General features: G+C 37.0%; 1 protein-coding gene across 2 annotated transcripts; it reads right to left on the bottom strand.

Annotated features, from left to right (window-relative positions):
* Window positions 1-391: 391 nt before the first annotated feature.
* On the bottom strand, window positions 392-25178 carry plekhg7 (pleckstrin homology domain containing, family G (with RhoGef domain) member 7). 2 transcript variants are annotated; one of them, XM_065283374.2, is made up of 17 exons: window positions 24895-25178; window positions 23565-24271; window positions 20805-20827; window positions 13634-13752; window positions 13193-13233; window positions 12708-12803; window positions 11531-11677; window positions 11248-11343; window positions 9807-9908; window positions 9260-9373; window positions 8568-8742; window positions 5229-5344; window positions 5048-5135; window positions 4884-4963; window positions 1561-1714; window positions 1277-1374; window positions 392-951 (listed from the first exon to the last, which is right to left on the bottom strand). In XM_065283374.2, the coding sequence occupies exons 2-17, from the start codon at window positions 24147-24149 to the stop codon at window positions 841-843; spliced, it is 2145 nt and encodes a 714-aa protein (XP_065139446.1). In that variant the 5' UTR covers window positions 24150-24271; window positions 24895-25178; the 3' UTR covers window positions 392-840. The 2 variants fall into 2 exon arrangements, with proteins under 2 accessions (XP_065139446.1, XP_065139445.1); XM_065283373.2 differs by having other exon boundaries at window positions 24916-25178.
* Between the last annotated feature and the right edge of the window lie 234 nt (window positions 25179-25412).

The raw sequence follows: 25412 nt of genomic DNA, 5'->3' as shown, positions 1-25412 counted from the left end.
GGGTTCACTTTTCAGGATGGACCATAAGGGACACGCGGTGTTTTCAGCCTTTTTTTTATAATTGAACATTTGAAATTAAGAATTATACAAAAAGGCAAGTCCACATAAGGTCACATATTTTCACAATTCACATACTGTATGTTTTCATCCTAATCTAACCCTAAACTCAACATCTCGCGAGATGTGGCCGTAGCAGTATCCCCTCTATTCAAAACTGCATTTTAAGAGTGGAGAATGCCGCTTATTTCCCTCAGATTTTCCTTTTTTTTTCATTAAAATATCGCTGGGTGGCTAATAACAAATTTTTCTATCGTGTGACAAACTATTTAATATGTCTTTATGTTTTATGATTATCACCATGATTATAACAACAATAAAAGTTCACAACATATAAAAACAACTGAACAGCATTTTATTTTTCATTGTCAAACTTGGAAATCCTTTCCAAGACAATATAGTGCACATTATTGTTTCAAACACTTTAATTACTCTCACTAATTTACAACAACAAACTTCATTACAACCAAGATCTTCATATTACAGTTGAGAAGCATTTCTGATCCGGTTTATCTGAGCATTCTACACAATGAGAAATGTTGCAGTCGCACTACTATGTGTCAAACAGGTTAAATCAGCATCTTCATACAGTATGTGACAGGAGCAGGGTTTTTATTCGTTCTCCAAAAAATGACATAAAGAGAACTGACACACTGTTCCTCTCATGGTCCTTCAAACTGTTCAGGGTTACCACTTTTAAAGTGGTGCAACATTATATACTTTATGTTTATGTATTGCTCTAGTGATCTGCTAAGGGCTCAGATGGCACCTTGAGGAAAAAAGTTAGATTTGTGACGACTCCAAATATAGAGAAGAGTTCTTGACCCGAGGCTGTTGGGAGTCCTGCTTCAACAGAGAATTAATAGCATTCTCTATCTCCAACATCCACGTTTTCTGAAACATACATATTGTTGTTTAATACCCACCTATTGTGTTAGTAGCACAAAGGCCATTAGGTTTGAGGCAAAGGGAACACACATACTGGTCAAATGTATAGCTTGAATCCACTATATATAACTTTGGGTAAAAGCATCTGCCAAACATACAGTTTGAGCTTACATTTAAGTCTCTTTGGTTGGAATACCATAAAGCAATGTTACAGAATTCAAAAAAACTGCAGTATTTAGGCCTTAACGTCTCATATGTTAGCACTGCAAGTAAAGGGTTAATTGGTTTTGATTGTGTATTTGGTAAAATATACAGTAGATACCATATTTACCTTTACAGATTCAGTCTGGGCTTGTAGAATGAAGACTCCAATGCATTGCTGATAGCGATTCTGATGCATTATTATGAAAGAATTTGGGAGACCAGATGCTGAAAGATATTAAAAACCAAATAAAACAGTCAGTCAATAAGAGACTAATGCTCCAGAGATGATGTTTTGACAATATTGTCATTGTTGAGTCTATCCTCAATGGAAATGTTCTTGTATTATGATTCCATAATAAGTGCATGAATTTTAATAATGCATAATTGCATGCATGTGTGTGTTGTAAACACCTGTGGCGTTGAGCTGATCTATGTTCTTTAACTGCAGGCGATCTATTGAGATGGGCTGATCCAGAACAGTAAAACTACAGCCTTCCTGTATTAACATTTCAAAATCCTGGCCCGCAACGGGACGCAAAGTGTTCGGCTCCACCACACTGGGCTTCTATAATAGAAATACACCATTTAGGCATATTGTGTTTCATTTACTAAGGAAAACTTAGACCACATGCATACAATAATCATGAACAATCTGTTATATATTTTATATATTTTTTTCTGTTTATGATTATTGCCTACGTGTGGTCTAAGTTGTTCTTACATTTTTGCATACATTTAGAATAAATTTTTAGTAGGAAGGTTTCTGTTGAATCATGATTTGCGCACATTTCACACCCAAATTCGTGCGTACATCGTAAAAATAATACGCTGGATTTACTTAAAAATATAGTGCATCATTTTTGCATCCACTTTTTTAAAATAAGTTTTACTTGAAATATTAAGCAATTGCATAAGTTGCAAAAAATTCCATGTGAAACTTGCTAAAAAAATAAATGGATGCAAAAATGATGCACTATATTTTTAAGTAAATCTTAGTGTACACATGCTTAAATGAATGAGACCCATTTAATATACTGCTCCATACCTTTATGCATTTACGTATAAAATTATTTAAAATAGGTCATTTTTTATCATTTTGGTGTTGAAATCCATACTTTCTTTTTTTTTATTAGTTTTTAAGTCATTTTGTATTGTAAAAGTAACAGTTTTTCTTTTAAAGGGGACATTTCACGAGCCTTTTTTAAGATGTAAAATAAATCTTTGGTGTCACATGTCAAGTTTTAGCTCAAAATACACCACAGATAATTTAGTATAATCTGTTAAAATTGCTACTTTGTAGGCGTGAACAAAAATGTGCAGTTTTTGGGCGTGTCCTTTAAAATGCAAATGAGCTGATGAAACGCAAACACTGATCACCATAGAGACAGAGCGCCGATATGCAAATTTGAAAACCACGCCCACTGGGGGGGAAAACAATCCAACCGTCTCCATTGACTTTGTATTGCGAGAGGCTGCCTCCTTGCCTTCTGGCTTATAACAAAAAACAGAATAATGCCTAAAAGCTGCTGTGTGACAATATGTACAGCTAACAAGCCAAAAAACCCAGAAATAAGTTTTTATAAGCTGTCGAGCCGTAAAACCCAGCCTTTAAGGAGAATAAAGTGGATCGCCGACTACTTTCCCCCTAGTGGACGCAGTTCTACTAATAGAAGTACTATGAAAAGTTGCCTGTTTCCACTTTTGTTTCTTTAAACGCTCGTTTTATGAGGTCGACAGCTTAAAAAAAACTTATTTCTGGGTTTTTTGGCTTTTTAGCTGTACACCTTGTCACACAGCAGCTTTTATGTATTATTCTGTTCTTAATTTTAATTTTTAATCTGTAAATAAGTTTTTATAAGCTGTCGACCCCAAAAACGAGCGTTTAAAGACACAAAAATGGAAACAGGCAACTTTTCATAGTACTCATATTAGTAGAACTGCGTCCACTAGGGACTTTTTCTCCTTAAAAGCTGGGTTTACGGCTCGATAGCTTATAAAAACTTATTTCTGGGATCTTTGGCTTGTTAGCTGTACATATTGTCACACAGCAGTTTTTAGGCATTATTCTGTTTTTTGTTATAAGCCAGAAATGACAAGGAGGCAGCCTCTCGCAATACAAAGTCAATGGAGACGGTTGGATTGTTTTCCCCCGGTGGGCGTGGTTTTCAGGTTATGACGTGCGGCGCTCTGTCTCTATTAATGGTGGTTTGTTGAAATTAAAACTTAATTGGGCTGTCAATTATTTTCATCTCTTTCCTGTTTGTCTTTCTTTGCACTAAATGACAGTGACGTGGTTGGATAGTGCAGATTAAGCGGCTGTATTATCCCCTTCTGACATCACAAGGGGAGCCAAATTTCAATTACCTATTTTTTCACATGCTTGCGGAAATGGTTTACTAAAACTAAGTTACTGGGTTGTCCTTTTACACATTTTCTAGGTTGATAGAAGCATTGGGGACCCAATTACAGCACTAGAAAAAGTAAGATTTTCACGATATGCCCCCTTTAAAAGGACAAGTTCGGTATTTTAGACTTAAAGCCCTGTTTTCAGATTGTTTATGGTGATATAGAATGGTTTTGACTGAAATTTCGACATTTTCTGCTGCCCTGAGAATTTTTGCGTGTTTGTGTTTCAGCTCAGACCTCTACAATGGGTTTAATGGTGCACTGGAACAATCCTTCCTAAAATGCATTAAACTTTCGTTTTTCAAAGACGTGAAACTCACCAAGTGGTCAGGGGTGTTCACTGATATGCTCACACAAAAATCGCTCCAAAAGACGCATTCCAACAGGTTTTATCGTAGTTTTTACCAACTCCATTGACATGTATTAGATGTCCTGTGAGGTCCGGTATTACTCCGCGCCGGGAACTTTGTTTCTATTCTTGCAATTGGCAATGGCGGATTAGCGCCACCACCTGGGCTGGAGTGTCTATTATTCAAGCTCTAAGCGGAAGAATATACGGGTGTGAGGCGTTTGGAAAAATAGGTCCACAAGTTAACAACGAATGCTAAAACAGCTGTTGGAAAGCATCTTTTGCAGCGATTTTTGTGTGAGCATATCAGTGAACACCCCTGACCACTCGGTGAGTTTCACGTCTTTGTAAACGAAAGTTTAATGCATTTTAGGAAGGATTGTTCCAGTGCACCATTAAACCCATTGTAGAGGTGTGAGATGAAACACAAACACGCGAAAATTCTCAGGGCAGCCGAAAATTTCGAAATTTCATTCAAAACCATTCTATTTCACCATAAACAATCTGAAAACAGGGCTTTAAGTCTAAAATACCGAACTTGTCCTTTAACAGTTTTCCATAAGTTAGTTTTCCATCCTACCTTTGAGACTTTAATAAAAATGTACCACACAATTTTGGTTCTGGTACTGATTTCTAGATAAAATCATCCTACATGATGTTAAAAAAATAAAATAAAAATTATTGATATTTTTAATATGACTGAGAAATCAAACTTTGATGCCCCTAATCTCAAAATTAGATTATGAGACCTTAATCTGGATTTCACAGATTTGGTCACGTATTTATTGAACCTCAGCGTGTAAAATGGAGTAAAGACTTAAATCAAGAATCACTCCCAAAGAAAATCAACAAATCTAAAATCACATGCTCAGATGATTCGCCCACACTCTGATTTCAGTCAATACAGACAGTGGGCACTGGAAGCTAATCCTTCTACAGTAATAACACCAAACAAAGGTCGAAAACAATACAACTGCACCTTTTTGCTTCGCTTGATTTTGGTGATCAGAAGGAATTCGTCAAAGAGAAACAAGTAAACGTCGCGCATCTTTGTGTTTTCTGCCCACAAAAGAAAAAACAACGTAAGTTCTAGTTTCACAATTAGGCTTGACCATAACTGCAGCCACGATATTTTCATCTGACCTATTAGGAGAAGCCTGCTGTCGTAGAGGAGATTACGGTTAGACACCAGGTTCTCCAAGGTCACAGCCTTTAACAAGTGCTTCAGATTCTGTGAGAGATCAAACATACAAATCTCCATGAATACAGATCAAATGCAACTACTGGATGTTTGACATCCTAGTTAAAAGCAACTATAAAGTACCTCAGGTACTTGTGCTCTCTTTTCTCTCTCCCATAAAGGAAGCCACACCAGAACTTCCTTCAGCCGTTTGACCTTCTGATAGTTGTCCAACCACTTTACTTTGCCCTCAAGGTCGTCTGTACGAGAGAGAGAGAGAGAGAGAGAGAGAGAGAGAGAGAGAGAGAGAGAGAGAGAGAGAGAGAGAGAGAGAGAGAGAGAGAGAGGAAATCATTGTATCATCCACCTACACAAAAAGATGTTCATCCACACCTCCCAAACAAACATTGCTGCTTTTGTACAATCACAGATCCTGTTTTTGGTTGATGACATGCGATTCTAATAATTCTAGATTCTTCCTACCGTAAAAGCTCTTTTATCAACAATGACACACATGCATAAGATTGTTGTCTGAATGTCACGCCCATCATGCATCTCTTCATACACTCAAGCTCGTAAATGCCACACAATGAACAAGGAAACACAGCAGTGCTAAACACAAACCCCAAAGTATTAAAATGACCTGCGGCCATCCAGGTGTGCTCAGAATTATAATTTTTTTTGCATTGAGCCGGTCTGCATTTAGTTAATGCTTTTAAAGGTAAAGTGAAATTCAAGCTCTATTGCATAATTATGCAAACTGATATAGTCAAATCTGCCATTAATGGATTAGTTCACCCAAAAATGAAAATTGTTTTAGAATGTACTAATCCATCCCAGATGTATGTGACTTCCTTTCTTTTGTTAAACACTTATGGGCGGTTTCCCAGACAGAGGTTATTCTAGTCGCAGACTAAAATGCGTGTTTGAGCTGCCTTACAGTAATAAAAAAAAACATCTTGTACTGACATATTTTAACATCAGATCAGTGCCACTGTTTTGTCCAAAGATGCACACTAGTAATGTTTTCTTGCATGCTTGTAAAAACTACATTTACCTATATTACCATGTTTTCATCTTATATGGCACATGTCTTCTGGTTTACAGGGACTTTAATGATGTGTATGTGGTTTTTGCCATTTTGAGCATGCTATAAGACTGAAAGAATCCTATTAACTATTATTTGAGTAATCATACATTTATACACACTTGCTGTATTGCACAATGCATTTCAATCTCACCGCCATATCAAAACAAAGTAATTAATGGAAATAAGGTATTTTTATAAGGTTTGTGTAATATTCCATACTGATAACTTGCCATTAACCTGCCATTTGTGATAATGTGCAGACTGTGCTGTGTCACGTTTTATTTACGTACTAATACACAGTACCTGTGCAATAATACTGTATGACACCTCCGAGTCAAAAATAGCTCTCCGTCTTCTCACATTTTACTTTTGGATCACTGCATATTTTGTTTCTTCGTGTAGCTGTCAATACATGCCTAACATTCAGTCTCATTTGACAGCTGCCAGAGAACTGGAAAGGTAACCTGTCACTCTTTTTAATTCCTTGACACAAGAGACACATATATGATCGAAGTAATTTTTCCATGTGAGTATTTTAGAAAAACATTACGGACATATTCACAACAAGTCTACATTTCAGACCATCAACTCTAAAGTCTCATTCAGGAATGTAAAGCTACAAAAGAATGACAGAAATCTGTGGTTCTGAACTTGTTTGCCACCATTGTATACTTGTAGCATTTAATGTGTTAACATACTGCTTGGTGTCAACAGGATAACTGAGAAGTTATTACTTACAATAAAGATCTAATAAATGAAGATGATGACTATTAAGATAACATTCAGATAATGTTATAGTCACACTGCATTAGAGTTTGAGCCTAGTGATTACACTGTAAAAATTTTAATTATAAAGTTAAATCAACTTGAATTTACAATTAATTTAAACTTTCTTGAGTAGTGAGGAGTTACTATAAATTATAAAAATAAAGTTGTATTAGCTCAATTTATTTCAACTTTACTTTTATAATTTATAGCAACTGCTCATTAGTCAAGAAAGTTGAAATTAATTGTAAATTTAAGTTGATTAAACTTAAATATTTAAGTGCAACAAATTTTTTTTTTTAAACAGTTTTTTTTTTTAAGTTGAATTAACTCAAAATTTTAAGGCAAATAGTACACTTTTTTTAAGTTGAACCAACAATTTTTTTACAGTGCTGGACTGAAAATTGAAAGAGTTTGGTTCCAAAATGCGATAAATGCCATTTTTTTATTAATTACCACCAAAATCAGTTTTGTATCAGGTCGTTTTTCCTCCTTCTCTGCGGAATGCTATAAATCCGCTTAACCAATCACAGCGCACCATTCCACGCATTGTAAACAACAATCGCGGCGCTTTGAATACACACAGAATCCTAATTTCCTCATCTACTTTGTACTTCGTGATCAACAAACAAACAAAAACGAAATAATACTTTTGATGGCATTGATAAACCTGTGGTGGCTTTCTGTGACGGGGAAGAGACGTAAGCCATCAAAATCAAATAATTTACGCGAGAGGCACTCGGGAGATGGAAAAATGCCGGCTGTTGCTTGTTCTCCCGACAGCATCAAGCGTCTCTCATGCTAACACATTGACCCCAGGGGATCTTATGAAAAACTTTCCATTATTTTACTCAAGTCAACGAAAATCGAGCAGGAACAAAACATTTTACAGCTGATCGGTGTAAAAAAAGTTCAGCGATGACGTCCCATAGATGACAGCAGCAATGACAGTGTTCTTAATATGACAAAGTAAGTGTTTTGATTAATGCCATTAATGTTTATTTTTTTATCAGTGTATACCACTAGTCAACTAAATTAATATAACATTGCAAAGACGAATGCACATTTATATATTGATTCAACAGATTTATAGCATTTGAAAAAAACATTTTTTATAATAAATCTTTGAAAATAAAATGATGGATTTGAATTTTTAAGGTTTTATAACCTAAAGATGCTATGTGAAAGTTTGTAATAGAAAATAGTGGTTTTCATCTTATTACTTTCTTGGTATATACATTTATTTATTTTTTTACTGAAATTAGTCAAAATGGATTTATTGGGTTTTGGAACCAAACTCTTCAGATTTAACCCCTGTTACATTTCTAAAAATAAAGTTGCTTCACAATGTCACAGAAAGAAGAACCATCTTTGGCTGAATTGTTCCATAAAGAACCTTTAACATCCACAGAACCTTTCTATTGCACAAAAGGCTCTTTTTAGTGAAAAAGGGTTCTTCATACAAGGTTAGTAAGAAATGGTTCTATTAAAAACTTTTGACTGAAAGGTTCTTTGGGGAACCATAAATGGGGAAACCTTTTTTATTTTTAGTGTATGTACTGTAACTACTATATGGTCATGTGGAGAGAAATATAAGTACTATTCTGTCTTTGGTGCAGAAGACTTACAGATGGCTTTGTCCACAAGGTCCACAATACTCTGCAGTGTGTTCTCCTCCGCCTCTGTGCAGCCCCTCTTCCCAATGTTCTTTAACAGTAGAGGGTACCGTGTAAACCTCTGCATGGGAACCACCAGCAGATCCTTCAACTGAAGCCTGCGGCACTGCTCGTTCCGTTCGCACCACTAACCAAGAGCAGGATAACAGGGAGATGTATGAGAAGTTTTTTAAATGGGACAATATGAGTCTATATGAAACAATCCAGATCTACATTTACGCATTTGATAGACGCTTTTATCCAAAGCAACTCGCGGTGCATTTAAGCTAAACAGTTTTGTGGTTACACACATCTGTATGTGTGTAACCTAGAAATCAAACATACAACCTTTAAAGGCAATGCTCTACTGGCAGCAACACAGTGACCGGAGAATAACCGATGTTGAGATCAGTTAAAAATACAATGGAAACAATATTCAGTGGGACTTAATAGTGAAATAAGGTGTGGGGGGAGTAGCTATGTCAACAATCTCATTGACCAAAGATGTGGTCACTGTGTTCCAGCGCGAGCAGCAACGGTCCCTGACAACCACCCATCAGTGGCCCGAATCTTGTATTGTAACACATGCCCTGTTCCCTAGATCTTGTCAGAGCGGTCAGACCAAGCCCTGATTTACCACATCAAATCACGCTTGCCACAGTTACCTTCACGAATGAGCCAAAGTCCTCTCTAAACTTCATGCTGTCCAGATAAAGGATGGCTGTGCTGTAATTTAAGCAGTATTTTTGCAGACAATGGCAAATGCTTTCAAGAAACGCCTGCAAAGTCAACACAGGAGAGTGATCAAAATATGACCACAGAGGAAGCATTCTGTTATATTTCAGATTACAGAACAAATAAGAAACAAAAGTTCAGGTATTCAATGATTCATATAATAATAGATTATGTGGCTACAATAAATCTGAAGGTTTAAGTCATATGTACTTTATAACCACACTGGCGGTTGTTAACCCCACAGTTATTTTTGTATACAGTATTGTGACTTGTTCTTTTAAGCCGTTTAAAAAGCATAAAGAAAAATCCCATAATCCCTTGCAACTCAAAATTTACAAGGTATTATTATAAGATCAGTTAATTAATGCAGTACAGTCAGAGTTCAAATTTTTTGCTACACCTGAATTTTTTGTGAGTTCAGCAATTTATTATGGACTCTATTTGGGCAATATTTTAGCTAGTGCATACAAATCCTACCTTTTTGAGGAGGTCCAAAAGAGTCTGAGTACTATAAGAGTCTGAAGTTTTCCACAATTCCTTAATTTCACGAAAGAGACTCGTAAGAAAGCCAAAGCTGACCTGCAAAACATTAAATGCATACATATAGATTCATTTCACTTTTTAAAATAAACAATTTACAGTTCAAGACAAAGCACTGTCTCATCTGCTTTCTTTAGTCAAATGGTACATCTGCAGTTAAAGGAAAACACCAGTTTTTCAATATTTTACTATGTTCTTAACTCAACTTAGACACACATACCTATCTTTTTTCAATGGGTGCACTTTTAATCTTTGTACAGCGCCTCATTAATGTGTTAGCATTTAGCCTAGCCCCATTCATTCCTTAGGATCCAAACAGGGATGAATTTAGAAGCCACCAAACACCTCCATGTTTTCCCTTTTTAAAGACTGTTAGAGGAGTAGTTACATGACTGGTGGCACAAAATAAAACTTTTGTTTGGAGCCATAGGAATGAATGGAGGTAGGCTAAATACTAACACATTTAAAAAACACTGTACAAAGATTAAAAGTGCACGCATTGAAAAAAGATAGGTATGTATTAATTCATCTAAGTTGAGGTAAGGACATATTGAAAAACGGTGGTGTTTTCCTTTAAAGGCACCTATTATGCAAAATCTACTTTTACAAGGTGTTTGGACAACCCTACAATGAAAAAAAAATCCACCCACTTCTTTTTAATTCCCATTAAATCAAAGCAGTCTCACTAAACATGGCGTTTAGATTCTCTTGTTAATGTGATGTCACACTGATAAAGCCCCGCCCACAGTTACTTACTGACAATCCTGCATTAACATACTTTCCACCCTCAGTAAGTTGTACGCATATCTCAATGGTGAGGCATTATTGTCTCAAACTGTATTCACAGGAATCATATCTATTTTAACTAAAATACTCACTGTGTCTTTTGGTAAGGGAGTGAGGAGCAGTAGCTCGTTGTATTTAAAGGTACAGACATGAAATAGGGGCTCCCCCACAAATAGGGGGGTACTGGACATGCTATAGTAGCAGTAAGCATTTTGTCTTTGTTTGTTTGCCTCTTTGCTGGCACATTTTCAGGTGACATGCTTACATTTGGGAGGAGTTATGCGCTGACATATGTGGTTTTATCAACCAGATGTATTTACACTTGTCGTTTTCATGTGAAATGCATCACAGACCACCTCATGAAGTGGTTTGAGCGATCGGATTTAAATCCATCTTGGAGGGCATTTACACCTGGTCTTTTTACAATCGGACAGCTATTCAATCAGAGAAAACGCATGAAGTGATGACGTGTAAAAACCCCCTTAAGTGTCAAACTGAAACTGTGTCAAAGACACATTCTGGGCATACCTGAGACTTATATTACATCAAAATAGGCATAATAGGTGCCCTTTAAAATGTACCAAAGTCTTACCAAGCAAAGCTCATTAAGATTTGCAAAAAGCATCCAAGAATCAATATCCTGTAGGCAGTCTCTCATCTGCAGCTCTGTCAATGTGTTTAAGAACACCTTCAAACAAAACAAATGCACATTTCAGCCAATTGAAATACAGTGAAAATCAGGTTGTTTCACATCAGAGATCATTTGCAAGACGGAAGGAATATAGCTACTATATTGTTGATGTTTGTCTCTATGTTTGCCTGTTTATTCAAAGACATGCCATAAATCTGTGTTAACCAAATGTGCGTGTTCATACCTCTTTTAAAACCATGAGCTGATCGAGGAAGTAGACGCATTCACTGGTGAACAGCTCCCAGATGGCCTCCTGCTTTCTGTAAGCTTTAGGATCCTTGGCGACCCTCAGTTCAGAGCGACCGTTCAGAAACTCTCCTAAAGACATATCCTAAAAAAAACATGATGATATAGCTTCAGTTCTGCCATTGAAATGTCTCTTTGCAGAGCATCACATATTAAAGGGATAGTTCAGCCTAAAATGAAAATGTTGTCATCATTTTCTCATCCTCATGTTGTTCTAATCCTTTATGAATTTTTTTTTTTCTGATGAACACAAAATAATATATTTTGAGAAATGATGGTAAACACACAGCAGGTAGTAAGAATTGACCTCCATAGTAGAATGGAACTTTTTGGAATTATTGTAATAAATGATGAAGAAAATATTTTGTTAAATGATGGTAAGCACACAGTTGATGATACCCATTAAATTACATCATTTTTTTAATTCCTACTATGAAAGTCAATGGTCACTATCTGCTGTGTGTTTACCATCATTTATCAAAATATCTTCTTTTGTGTTCATCAGAAAAAAGACATTCATACAGGTTCAGAACAACATGAGGATGAGTAAACGACAAACATAATTTTTATTTTAAGGTGAACTATCCCTTTAATACTAGGGATGCACTGATACAAAATGTATGTGTCGAAACTGATATTCGATTATTTTGACATCTACAGATTCGTTTTGTAACACATGTTTTAGTTTATTATGTCATGAAATCCTGTGTGCCCACATGTGTCATCGCAACAAGAATATATCATCACGTGTCTTTACGGGATCTTTACGGCATTTTATTCCGGAAAATCGTTGGCTGTGTGAATGAACCAAAACCAAACAATCCCCGGACAAATCCCAGAAGCATTTACTGTGTATTTTCAGTAATCTCTGTGTGAAAAGGGCTATTGTGACCCAATTCAGACAACATTAGTTTAACATTGCCAGGATAAAATCTGCCCTGATCATCCGCTGTTTTTAAACAATTAGCCGATGTCCAATATTGAGAAAAAATGCTTTTATCTGCCATTACCAATTATAGGCTAATATATTGGTGCATCCCTAATTAATACAATCAAATTTGGCTCTTTACTTGTATTGAAAAGATTGAAGCACACCGTTTCTTCTAATCTCTTACCTTGTATGTCTGAAAGTCTGTGTCCCTCCATTCCTGGACCTGAATGTCAGCCAAACACTTGTCTATGTCTGCGACGCTACGAAACTTCCCTTTTGTCTGATGGAGAACAGCACTCACATTTATTCAACATCACATTGCCTGTATCCTCATTTCTTTTGTATTTGATCACAAACTGTGGAGCGGATTGCATAGCAATTTGATAACAACGCATTTGGCTCTGCTGGCCGTGCACTTGTTGGTGTTGTTTATTGTTAATGGAATTGATGTGCCGAAAGGCTTTGCATGCAAATCTGCTCAAAGTGGGTCAGAACGCTGTGTACAGGACATCAATCCAGTGACAAAAAGCATTTGAAATACTACGACAGAATATCTACAGGTGGCAACCACACAGCGCAATACAATGCTGGCACCAGATAAGAAAGTCACGGCGGTGATATTGTCACAATGGCATTGAAGTGTGAATATATATGAATGTTTTCACTTACTGTACTACGTCGTAAAAAGGGCCACTTCATTTTCTTAGTTTCTGTAAAAAATTAGTTTAGATATGGTCAGTAATTTCAATCAGTACTGTATATTAAAATATGCATGTGTTGTAAACACCTTTATGTTTGTTCTGTACAGAAATCTGCAGATACAAAATTATGTGACCCTGCCCATCACTTTTTGTGATTTACTGTTCTCTACATTAAAAAAAACTGTCCTACGTGATATAAACAATATTCTTTGTATAATAATGATATCTTTAATATTGATTTAGTAAGGTCATGTCAAATAAAAATGTATGATTAAAATCAAACTTTGATACTCCTAATCTCATAAACAGACAATGAGACTTTAGTCTGGATGTTAACTTTATAATGGTCATTATCAATATTAATCAATCTTTAACTTTGAGTCATAATATTAACTGTGACATGACAAACCTAAATAAGGTGATTTATTTAAAATATCTGCAACGCCATTGGACACAAATAAATCTCCAGGGGAAATATCCAATCCGGGAAGACTAACAACCACAGAGCTCCGCCTCCTCTCCTGCAGCCTGGGAAAAATTAGATCAGAAGAGAACAGGTGAGCTCAGAGGACCTTTTTGCCCCTCAGGCTTCCAGTTTTTTAAAACTATGTGTAATAAACTTAGAGATTGGAATCTGAAACAACATTTTTGAAGTTTAACACCAGCTGTTTGTACACTTGCTACATGCCATTAAAACAACTGATACGTTTGCCCCTGGCAAAAATATGTCACAATTACACATTAGGCCTCACAAAAGAGTTATTACGCTAAATTGATTTAATAAATCCTGTCCAGTGTGCTTTACTAATCCCATTACACAGACCCAAGCCATAGAAATGTTCAAATTAAAAGCAGATTAGGTTTAGCAGAAAAATCACATTTTGAACAAGTATACTGTAAGTAGTAGTAGAACATGGTTGGAAACAAAACCTCTACATTGCATTGCATTTATACCTTTGAATGCAACATGGTCGATTCAGAATCGATTCTCAAAGAGCGGAATCGATTTTTTATTTCATATTTTTCCTGTAAACACTGAACGTAAGATTAACGTTAATCAAATTACTAGTCTTCTTCACTAGATGTCACCCTCTTTTTTGCCTTGCGCGATGTTACCAAGGAGCTTTAAATGGCGGTTTTAGGTGCTTCATCGACGTTGATGCCACCTTCACATAAAAAGTAAGAGGTATGAAAGCATTTTAGATTTCGCAAGCAAGACGACAACGTTAGTGTTGTGGCTTTTAATTTCTTTTTATTAATTACCCACTTGTAAACTTCTGTTCACTGTTATTTTTTATTAATATAGTTCATTGAGTTGAATCGAGAATCGAGTATAAAAACCGCCCCGAGAATCGGAATGAAAAATTGAATCGAGAATCGAATCGAAAGCTTGTGAATCGAAATTGAATTGATCTGGAACATCTGAATCGATACCGAGCCCTAGGATGTATGCACTATTTTGGCACTTCAACATAAAAGTTTTGGATCCTATACAGTACCGGAACCAAATGTTATGGTTATTTTTAAAGGTGCCAAAGAATGCATTGAAATAATATGTTAAATTGTTCTCTGATATCAATTCATGCAATTTCCCATATTTTATGGTTGTTTCAATTAAAGATCAATCAATCAAATAATCGTTAACAGTAATACTGCCGTCCAAAGCCAAAGCGCAGTAACTACACACTTGGTCGAAATTGAGTTAAGGCTTGAAATGAGCTTTATGACATCTGTTCTGTCTTGTGACAAAGTCTCCTGGTTCAATTTTGTCCCGTTTCAGAGAAATGAGGGTGTCAAAATTGCAGTAACTACAAAATCCATGCTAATACCAAGGTAAACCGAGTTCTGGCTTTGTTTCCCCAGCTTCGATACCGCAGATACTGCGGTTTCCCCCGATCGTAACACACAGAAACAACAAACCATGGCACAATCCCGCGGCCAAATGATGGTTGAACTCGCGTTAAAACGCAAATAAACAAATACTGGTAAGGAAGATAGCTAAATAATAACTCATGCTAAGGCAAACTACAGCTTTATAAGAAGTTAACATTGACTAGCCAGCTGCTAGCAAGTTTTGACCTACCTGTGCTCGTCCATTGAAGGCAATATCCTCTGACAATAATGATATAATCCGATTCAAGCGCATTGGTGTTTGTTGATTCGAACATCTCTCCGCTTTTTAGGCAGCTAATCAAATTGTATTGACAGGGGTTACTCCTTCAAAAGTTTGATAAGAGTCTGGTAAAGTTTTATTGTTAGGCAAAGATAGCGGAGCCCAGTCAACCTGACAAGCGCAGCCGGGCCAGCAGAAAGCAAACTATGTGAAAAAGTACACTTCCATAACAAGTGCTCTTTTTCCACGAACTAATTTTTTAGGCTACTTAATATTAAAACATTTAGTTTAGTACTTCTTAAACTAATCTTAAAAATATCTAAGTTTACATAACTGTGCTACTTTGAGATGAAAATTAACTAAAATGTACATACTGTTAGTAACCACTTATAGTACATTTGAAACAATAATGTCTTTGGGACAAACATGTTCCTCTATTTTTAAATTGTTAATTTTTAACTACTGTTTTAAAGTAAACCTCGTCTAATGTAATTTTTTTAATAAATAAAAATTAATAAAGTGAGTTAAATACTCTCTTTGTGGTAAAAGGAGCATTTTTAGCATTCACAAACATAAATAAAACTATTACAGTTATTAAAAACAATCAAAATGTATTAAGAAGCATGAGAAAAAGTTGAATGAAAACATTAAGTTCGTAGATACTGCACTTTGCTTTTGTAATAGTGTTTTAGTTGTGTAAGGTCTTTCAAAGGCAGAGTGCAGTATCTGCATTTTGGGAGTCAAAGGTCACATCGGTGCTCATGGTTTTTATCTATAAAAAATGTCTTCCTAACAAGGCATTACATGAATGCATTACCACTAATCTACCAACAACATGTTTGGCTGGCTAGTGTAAAAACTTTAAAGCCATTTTTCTCGTTTCTAGTTTCAGTGTTTGCGTAGATACTGCACTTAGGCTTTGGAGGGCAGAATAGTGCAATAAGCCTTTACTGCAGGGGCATATAGCCAATGACATAAAAGTGGGCGTAAAAAAGACAGCTTCCTCACGCAAATTAAAAGATTTAATTTTTGCAAAATAACATGCTAGTGGGATTGTAAAATTAGTCAATGTAGTTGGTGTTTTGATAAAAATCATCAATTTAATATCGTAATGAAATATAATGACTAAGGAGGCGTGCACACCAAAGCTTTTACGCCCACGGCCAGGGCATGATTTCAAATTTTTCCAATAGAAGCTCGCCGTTTTTCAAATAAGCCATCAGCTAGCGTTTTTTTCACAGCTGAAAGTCGGCGCTCAGCATTTTTGAAAAGAGATTCAACTTTGGGTAAAAAGCTCCGCCCGTCAATGTCAGTTCTCACACGGCCGTCCAATCACAGTGGAGGAGGGGTGGGACAAGTATCACAACAACCAACCGGCTCACAGCTTAAGTATCCCAGCTACCAAAGCGCTCAGGTGAAGATAGCTGGCACTCAGCTGAAAAAACAGCTGGCATTCGGCGTCCTCCATGCATTTTCAGCTGTGTAAAAAAGCTTTGGTGTGTCCCGCCCCTAATAGACACAGCATAACTCCGCCTCATATGGGCATGAAAGTCTGCGCGTCCATGTCAAAATAAAAGTTTTATTATCATCAAGTGTTATTTTTCTAGTTGTTCACCTCACTTTCCGAGTCGTTGATACACGGTTTGTTGTAATTATATCCAAGAATCACACAAAGGGCACTTTTCCCGTTGTCACCTTTCAGCAAAGATGCTTATATTATAAAGAATTCAACCTTCCATTAGAAAACCCGCAACAGTGTTTAGCATGTAGGGCCTCAGCCAGTCAATCATGATGATCAATGATATATGTTGCAGGCGTTCAGTGTGTAACAACAGTCATTTACAGTTTAAATTTTAGTTTATTGCCAAAATTTAAGATTACATTTTCATCTGTTCATTAAAAACGACTTCTGGTCTCCTTCCCTGCGTATAGCAACGTTGCTATGCTAATCTTGCAGGCTTCCCTGAAGAGAGTCTTTGCTTTCAGTATCCTAACCGTATTTGCATTTTCTGTATCGGACCCTATCAGATCCACTGCAGATGCCATTTCACTGCATCAGCATGATGTTAAAAATCCCAGGTGTGTGCTTGAATCGAGCACGAGCATTATTGTGATCATGGCTAGTTTAACTTCTGCGTGCTTGTTTCATTTTTTTCACCGGCTGTATCTGCTTTGCGCAGGCGCCACACACATATACATTTTTATCGATTTAATTCTTATTGACAATTAATCAAAGATCGACATAAAAGGTATGTAGCTTTATTAAGTGCAAAAATTATCCAGAGATTGTTTTACATGTCCATTTACAACCCTAGGATCTGCCCCCAGAATGAAATTGTCTATTATTACATTATTTTTACGAATAATAATCTTGAGCTCTGCTCCAATTGGCTGTTTCTTAGCATGGCTCATTTCAGTAGCACTGTGTGTGTTAACAGATCTTATGTTTAACCTTGCATCAGACGAAGATACAGAATTTAAGGAATAATCAATTGTTTGGAGATTGTTAATGGACATTTCTGAGTGGTGAGTTTGTGTTTTTATCAGTATGGACCTGCAGAACATTACTGTAACGTTACCAACGTAGAACTTCAGCTTAAACGCTTGCATATAGCATTAACTAGCATATAGCACTAACTCAGCAGTCACAACTTAGTTTTTAGCATTGTTACAACATTGTACTAAATGCTGGGGGCTTATATCTTAACTGTAACATCACAGTCGGTGTTATGTTGATGTTGGCCTGTTTTCCAGCTGTTTTTGCATGCACAAGGTTTACTTAAGAAGGAGGAAACAATTGTGTTTAAGGCTCGCGACCATAGACTGTAAAAAAAGATGGACGACGCGACGTCGCCTCCCTCCATTGTAATGAATTGAAGCCAAAAATGTCCGTCCACGGTCGCCGCCATGTTACGTAAAAACTTCAGTTTGGAGCCAGGGCATGCGCAGAAGGAATCGTCCGTGGAGCCAGAGGCGGAGCCGCGGTATCAAACTTCCGCCCAAACGCTCGCACGACCAATTAAACCACGCCAATCTTAACGACACACCCCGTTTCTATAGCATCAAATAACTAGCTAAAATGAAAGTTATCACAAAAATGAACACTTGAACATATATAATATCTTTCGGAAACTTTTATTGGAAGTGTAAATAATTTTTTTATTTAGAGCAGAGTCCCATTTGTTTGAATGGAGAGGGCGGGGTTATGACTTGTACTGCAGCCAGCCACCAGGGGGCGATCAAAGAGCCAGAGGCTTCACTTTTCAAGACTTATGAGGCACACCCGCTGGCGACATGTCATTATTACCATGTACAAAACACTTAATATACATCTATGCCTAGGTAAATACAACAGTTTTAGATTCTACGGCACCTTTAAATAAGAAGACTTTATTTGTGCCCAGCTGAAGAAAGGAAGTCATATACATATGAGATGGCATGATGGTGAACTACACCTTTAACTTTGGCTTGCAGTCACTGTTAGTGAAGTCAAAGGTTTGAATGTTATCCTTATGTGCTTTTGTTGGTCGTGTAAACCCAACTAATAGTGTCACATAAATATCTGATAAAAATGTAATCATTAGCTAAGTGATATACTGGGCGCCAGCATATACTGTCTGTAGTGTACAAAAACACCTGATTTTCATCTCTTTTGAAGTGGATAACAAAGTAGTTCCTTTCTATTTTGTTTTATGTTCTGCATATGTTCCAGTTCCTCTGTTATATTTTGACAAAAAAAAAAAGAAATCCTAAGGGCTTTACGCAGCGCTTTGACAATCAACTGGACAGGCTGGTTTTTATAGTCACTCCCTGCTTTGTGTGCCCATCCATCTGTACAGAGACTCAATGATGGTAACCATGTGTGCCACCAAAGTACAGTATGTGATGTCTGTCAATGACCAAGTATGCTTCATCAATGCAATGAATGCAGATACACAACAAACACAGCACATAAGCTTCCAACACAACACTAGCTGAAAGTTCAAATACAACAACTGCAGTCTCTATTATCAGCATTTCGTGTTCCTTGTGGTAAATATTGGACCATATACCAATAAACATTTGAGTCATATATACAGTTGAACTTTATAAAGGTAACACCCCTTCCCACGTTACCAGGTACAACAGCTCCCATACTTCCTTATTACCATACTATCTCATCTCCATCATTTTAGGGCAATTGTTTCATTCTTTACAACTACAAACACAGATTCCAGTACACCAAGCAAAAAGTCACCTAATGCATCACTTTTTGAAGAACAATATTAAAAGGTCACAGCTAATTGCTGTCTATCTAAAGGCTTATACACAATGCCATGAAGTGGCCCTTTATCCCAACTTCCCAGCCCCGGCACGGTCGCAAAAAAAGGGAGCTTTGTCCCATCACCTCCGCGAAAAAATGACGCCCCCTTAACATAACTGTCTCATCCAATCGCTGTCCAGGGATGAGCACTGCAATCAGACGGTGCCGTACTGTAATTAAGGTCACAATAGCTGCCTAATAATCCACTGCTGAAAAGAATCCTGTGGTCCAACAGGCAGGCAAGCGGGGCAGAGCAAGAGTGGGTATGATGGGGGGACAGCAGCACTAATGAGACCGTCTGGGCCGTACGGGTCGAACCTCGGGACTCTAACAACTTTAAGAGTTCATGTAGAGCAAACAAAGCGATGGTACAACAGACAATAAACTTCCCCACACTGTTCCAGTGTGGTTCTGCTTTGGCTTCATCATCATACAAACAAATTCCTACATTAAAGGTCACCTTCTTCCTGATCCCATTTTTTAGACCCTAGTAAGTGTGTAATGTTGCTATAATAGCATAAATAATACCTGTAAAATGATAAAACTCAAAGTTCACTGCCAGGCGATATATTTTCTTTAATAGAATTCCTCTTTCAAAGCCTACAGCGAACGGCCGGTTTGGACTACAACCCTCTATTTCCTGCTTTAATGACGTCAGTAAAACGGTTCGTTGACTAAACTCCGCCCACATGAATACGTCAGTCACAAGCTTTGGCTCAAATGGCTTTGCTAAGCTAAGCTGCTATCGAATCACAACACACTAAACAAACTACACAATAAGAACTCGTTACGTATTTCTGAAGGAAGGACTTTATAGAAAAAGGAAGACATCAGCCCGTTTTGAGAACAGTGAAAACAGCGCTATACAGATAAGTAAATTGTGTGAAAAATACCACGTTTTTTTTAAACGTGAAACATGAATACATGTTATATTGCGCACTATAAACACAATCAAAGCTTCAAATCACAGAAAGAACGGGAGCTTTAATTGATTAACCATTCAAACCGGAAATGCTAGATTGATTTGCCTTTGTAAACAGTAGAAATGATTTTGTTCGGCACAAAACAGCACAATTGGCAGGAATATGGTTGCATTGCCACATGCAAATATAACTCGGCTGGGGATGGTTCATGCAAAATTTTACATAAATGCAGCACACTTACCTTTTATCATACACCTCGATCATCTGTAAGCAAAAGCAAAAACATAATGTACTTGGTGTAAGAAAAACAGAGAATTGCACTTCTAATTCAGCAGTTAAACAATATTAGTTTAAAAAACTCTCTTTACACAATTTCTGTTTAAACGTTATCTTTCGAGTTAAAGGGACACTCCGCTTTTTTTTAAATATGCTAATTTTCCAGCTTCCCTAGAGTTAAACATTTGAGTTTTACCATTTTGGAATCCATTCAGCCGATCTCCGGGTCTAGCAGTACCACTTTTAGCATAATCCATTGAATCGGATTAGACCATTAGCATCGTGGTCAAAAATGACCAAAGAGTTTGGATATTTTTCCTATTTATAACTTGACTCTTCTGTAGTTACATCGTATACTAAGACCGACAGAATAATCTAAGACTTTGCTGCCGTAACATGGCTGCAGGAGGCGCACTGATATTACACAGTGCCCGAAAACAGTCCCTGTGGTAACTTTCAATAGCTTGAGACTATTTTCAGGCACTGCATAATATCATTGCGCCTGCTGCAGCCATGGTACGGTAGTGGTGCAACGGATCGCAGTTGATCCGTGATCCTTACGGATCACGACCCACGGTTCGGCTCGCATGTGATTCGCGGATTAATACGCAAATTTAAATAGGGAAAGTTTATCATTTGTAAGTATTATAAAGGTTTGCAAATGTTAACATTCAAGTGATTTTAAACAGTTTAACTGCAAAACGGCGCTAAAGTGATCAGTTTACTTTACGCACAAACGCACGCGTGCGGTTGAATGCGTCCGGTCCAGCTCGAGTCAGACATCATCCTTCAAAGATCAGAACTCTTGATGTTTAAATTTCAGAGAGTTGCGCTACTCTCTCTCATACTGTAGTGTATTAAAATACATTTGGCTAATAGAGCAATGAAAAACAACGTAACGTTTTTATGTGGGACGACTGTAATGCTGCGCCGTCTGTAATTCGCCCTCTGTCTGTGTCTGTGCGCTCGTTTAAGGGGACTCGGTAGTGCACAAACGGAGAGTTGCAGTCTGTGCATATTTGGTCTTAAAGAGACAGTAAGCTCAATTGACCTACTTAAGTCTGTGTCATTAATGTTAATCAAAGAACCCAAGACAAAGAGAAAATCACTGCTGAAGCTTTAAAAAAATAATAATTACATTTAATTAATACAATAAATGCAGTGTTATTATTCATTTGATTTCTGTAACTAATGATTTTAGACCTTACTTAATGTGCAACCTTGTTCTTTTTATAAATGTTTGTAATTTCTTGATTTGTTATTAGAATTTTCCCATACTTTTTTTTTGCTGATCCGAAAAATGATCCGATCCGTGCCTCAAAATCCGTAATGTGATCCGAACCGTGAGTTTTGTGATCCGTTGCACCCCTATGGTACGGCCTAGAAAATCGCAACTCTTATTTTCCGTCAGTCTTAGTACACGATGTAACTACAGAAGTGTCAAGTTTTAAATAGGAAAAATATCAAAACTCTTTGGTAATTTTTGAGCGCGATGCTAATGGTCTAATCAGATTCAATGAATTATGCTAAGCTATGCTAAAAGTGGTAGCGCCAGACCTGAAGATCGGCTGAATGGATTCCAAAACGGTAAAAATCAAATGTTTAACTTTAGGGGAGCTGGAAAATGAGCATATTTTCAAAAAAAATTGGAGTGTCCCTTTAAGGACTTTTAAAGATCTCACATCTTGGTCTATTGTTAAAAAAGAATTGGATGAATGTGCGGATGGAGTGAATGGGGTTTGTCTCTTCTTTATTCACTCGATTATTCATTGACCCCTCTTTTATTTTGGTGATAGCTGACTGCAGTGAATGGGATCTCATCAGAGGAGCCCTCCCAAGGGGATTGTGGGCTTACTCAAAAGCTGTCAGTGCATGTAACTACTGATTCATGTGCTGTCAGAAGCTCTTATTGTGATCTGCTACCCCAGGAGTCATTCATTGACCAAGACAAGATATTTGTGTTACTTTTTTTAGAACCCATTTGAATAATATTGCTTTGTAAAAGTATAAATTGGTGAATATTGTTTATTTATTTGCTACAAAAAAGCTATGAAAAAGATCACAATATTTCTCATTTTTATTATTATTTTTTAACTTCTCATGTTTCTTCTGTTGAATGCATCATCCATTGTGATTTGAAATTGTTCCCTTTAAAAAATCTTGGCATTTACTATTATATTTTTATTCATTATGTATCTAATCTGTAAATTATTTCTACTGTGTTTGAAGCACTTTGAATAACTTTGTGTATGAAATGTGAAACATTGTTGGGTTGCATCAATCCAAGGCTGGGTCAAACATGAACTAACCCAACTGTTGGGTATAAATTAACCTATGCTGTGTTATTTCAACCCATGGTTGGGTAAAATATGGATGCTGTTTAACCCAACCATGGTTTAAAACGATCCAGTAGTTGCACTGAAAAAAATGATTAAATTTAATCAATTTTTTGAAGGTAAGTGGTTGCAATCAATTTATTTAAGCTACATTTAAACAAAAGTTTTTTATTTTATTTTACTTTACTAATATTTTATGTTTAAATGTAGCTTAAATAAATTGATTGCAACCACTTACCTTAAAAAAATTTAATAAATTGAAAGAATCATTTTTTTTCAGTGTGTATATAAACAATAAATCTGCCTTGCTTAAATGATGTTTTTAAAAAAATATGAAGTTATGAACATGTTGATATGTTGAATGCTTTGAATCCAGAACTCCTGTATACCTGATCGTCATCAACATTGTCATCCGAATCAGCCTCTTTTGTATCATCAGACCCTTGACTTTTGCATATGACACCATTGTCGAGGGTCTGTGATCTCTGTGATCTAGTCACGGATGTGGCTTTGAAGACTGCGCTCTGTCCATCAGACTGGGCCGCCAGTGGAGACTGTCGGTATACAGGTGACAGGGGACTCCTCGGAGAAGTTGACTCCTCTCCCAAAGGGCTATCAAACCTGTCCGACTCTCGGGAGGGGAGTCTAGTGCTCCTCATCCTCCTCAGAGTGGGGGACGTGGAGATCCGGCCCAGAGCTTTTCTGTTAAACGGAAATAATTGCACAGACGTGCCGTCGGCGTCCGCCAACGAACTTAACCTCGGCCTGCTGGGCGTCCTTTCTAAATCTATTTGCATTATGAAAGGATTACTCGTTTGCATCATTTTGTCCTCTGTCTCTGCACATTGAGTTTGGGTACATGCATCCGTCCTCTTTTCCTTTTCCTTCTCGTTACATTCGGTACAACTCCAGTCCAAAGTTTTATCCACTTCCTTTCCATTTTCCTCTATGAAGGGAAAATTCAGCTCAGTCATTTTGAGCAATCCAGCATTATATCCAAACAACAGACGGCGGATTAGGAATCAGATGAGGGTCTGATCTGGATCATTTCCACAAAGATGCATCCAATCCATTTTTAACCGAAAGTTCAGAGTGTCTGGAAAACAACGATGGATTAGAAAAGCCACACATGCAGTATGAACATTTTATGTTGTATGAACTGGCTTTTGGCTATTTGAAATAGTTAATCTGCATTAGTTAAGAAGATCAGGACTCAGACTTTGAAAGCCCATATGAACGTTATGCAAATTTCAAGGAATTCAATAATGAATTACTGATTTTTTTTGGCTATTTTTAGGATTTAAGCCCTGAACTGTAATCTATCCATCATCCGATTCTGAGGCTTTTTCATCTATTCGTGACAATATCTATATCATCATGTTTACAGACAATCCTACTGTAACAATGTAGCTATCACTGCATTTAAACCGTGACCGTGCGCGTGGGAAACAAAAGTACCTGATCCACTTTTAGATAAGACATTGGGGTAGGTTTACGTAAAAGATAAGAGAAATATCTACTTACTATAACTAACTAAATATGCTGTTGTACAAAACAGTAAATACATTTGTTTTGTGTTACGTTTTTCATTACATGCTAAGCGTTAACAAACAAACAGCTGGCGATGAATAACAAAGTGTATCGATGCTTATCAACTACTGTACTATCTTTCCTATCCACACTAACAAAATATGTGTAAAAAAAACAACAACAACTTACATTAAAGTCTATGACACTTACGTATTTTACGGTCCCGCTTAGTTGTTCCCACACCGGTTGAGGCAATTGTTCGGTTGAGCTGAGATCGGGTTTTGCTGGACCAAAAGCGCGACGTTTCATAACATTTATAAAATTTACAATTTAGAAAATACAAATCTCTGCTTTGTTTGAAATTATATAAGCGTGTGAATTAAAGAGAACCTCGTCATCTGTGGTTCAGCAGGTGTTGTGGAGGGAGGTCTAGAAGCTTGTTGCCTGAGGTCAAAGAAGGCGGAGCATAGCTGTATTGTGTTGATATGTGCGTGTGTGCAAAAAGTGTAATCCCAACTGACACAAATGCCTCATGTGACCTCATATTTCTCTTGCAAGAAAGACACTGTATGCGAAAGAAACATACAAAAGTGGAGGTCAGGTAATAGGAGAGGTCTCACGTGAGCTGCAACCTCATGGAAACTCTGAGAATATGTCAAGCGTCTTGCCTTTCGGTCAAAACACCATTTGATGATGAAACAGATATC

This window comes from Paramisgurnus dabryanus, chromosome 9 (assembly GCF_030506205.2).
Source record: "Paramisgurnus dabryanus chromosome 9, PD_genome_1.1, whole genome shotgun sequence".
Classification (NCBI taxonomy): domain Eukaryota; kingdom Metazoa; phylum Chordata; class Actinopteri; order Cypriniformes; family Cobitidae; genus Paramisgurnus; species Paramisgurnus dabryanus.
Note: the sequence above shows the minus strand (reverse complement) of the source record. Positions and strands in the feature narration are given on the sequence as shown.

Bases quoted from the DNA above. Each gene is read 5' to 3' on its own strand.
- plekhg7 (XM_065283374.2), bottom strand. From the start codon at position 24,149: ATGACTGAGCTGAATTTTCCCTTCATAGAGGAAAATGGAAAGGAAGTG. The intron at 9,909-11,247 runs GTAAGACTTTGG...AATGTTTTGCAG, and splicing joins ATCTTAATGAGCTTTGCTTG to GTCAGCTTTGGCTTTCTTAC. The intron at 5,136-5,228 runs GTACTTTATAGT...GATCTCTCACAG, and splicing joins AGAGAGCACAAGTACCTGAG to AATCTGAAGCACTTGTTAAA.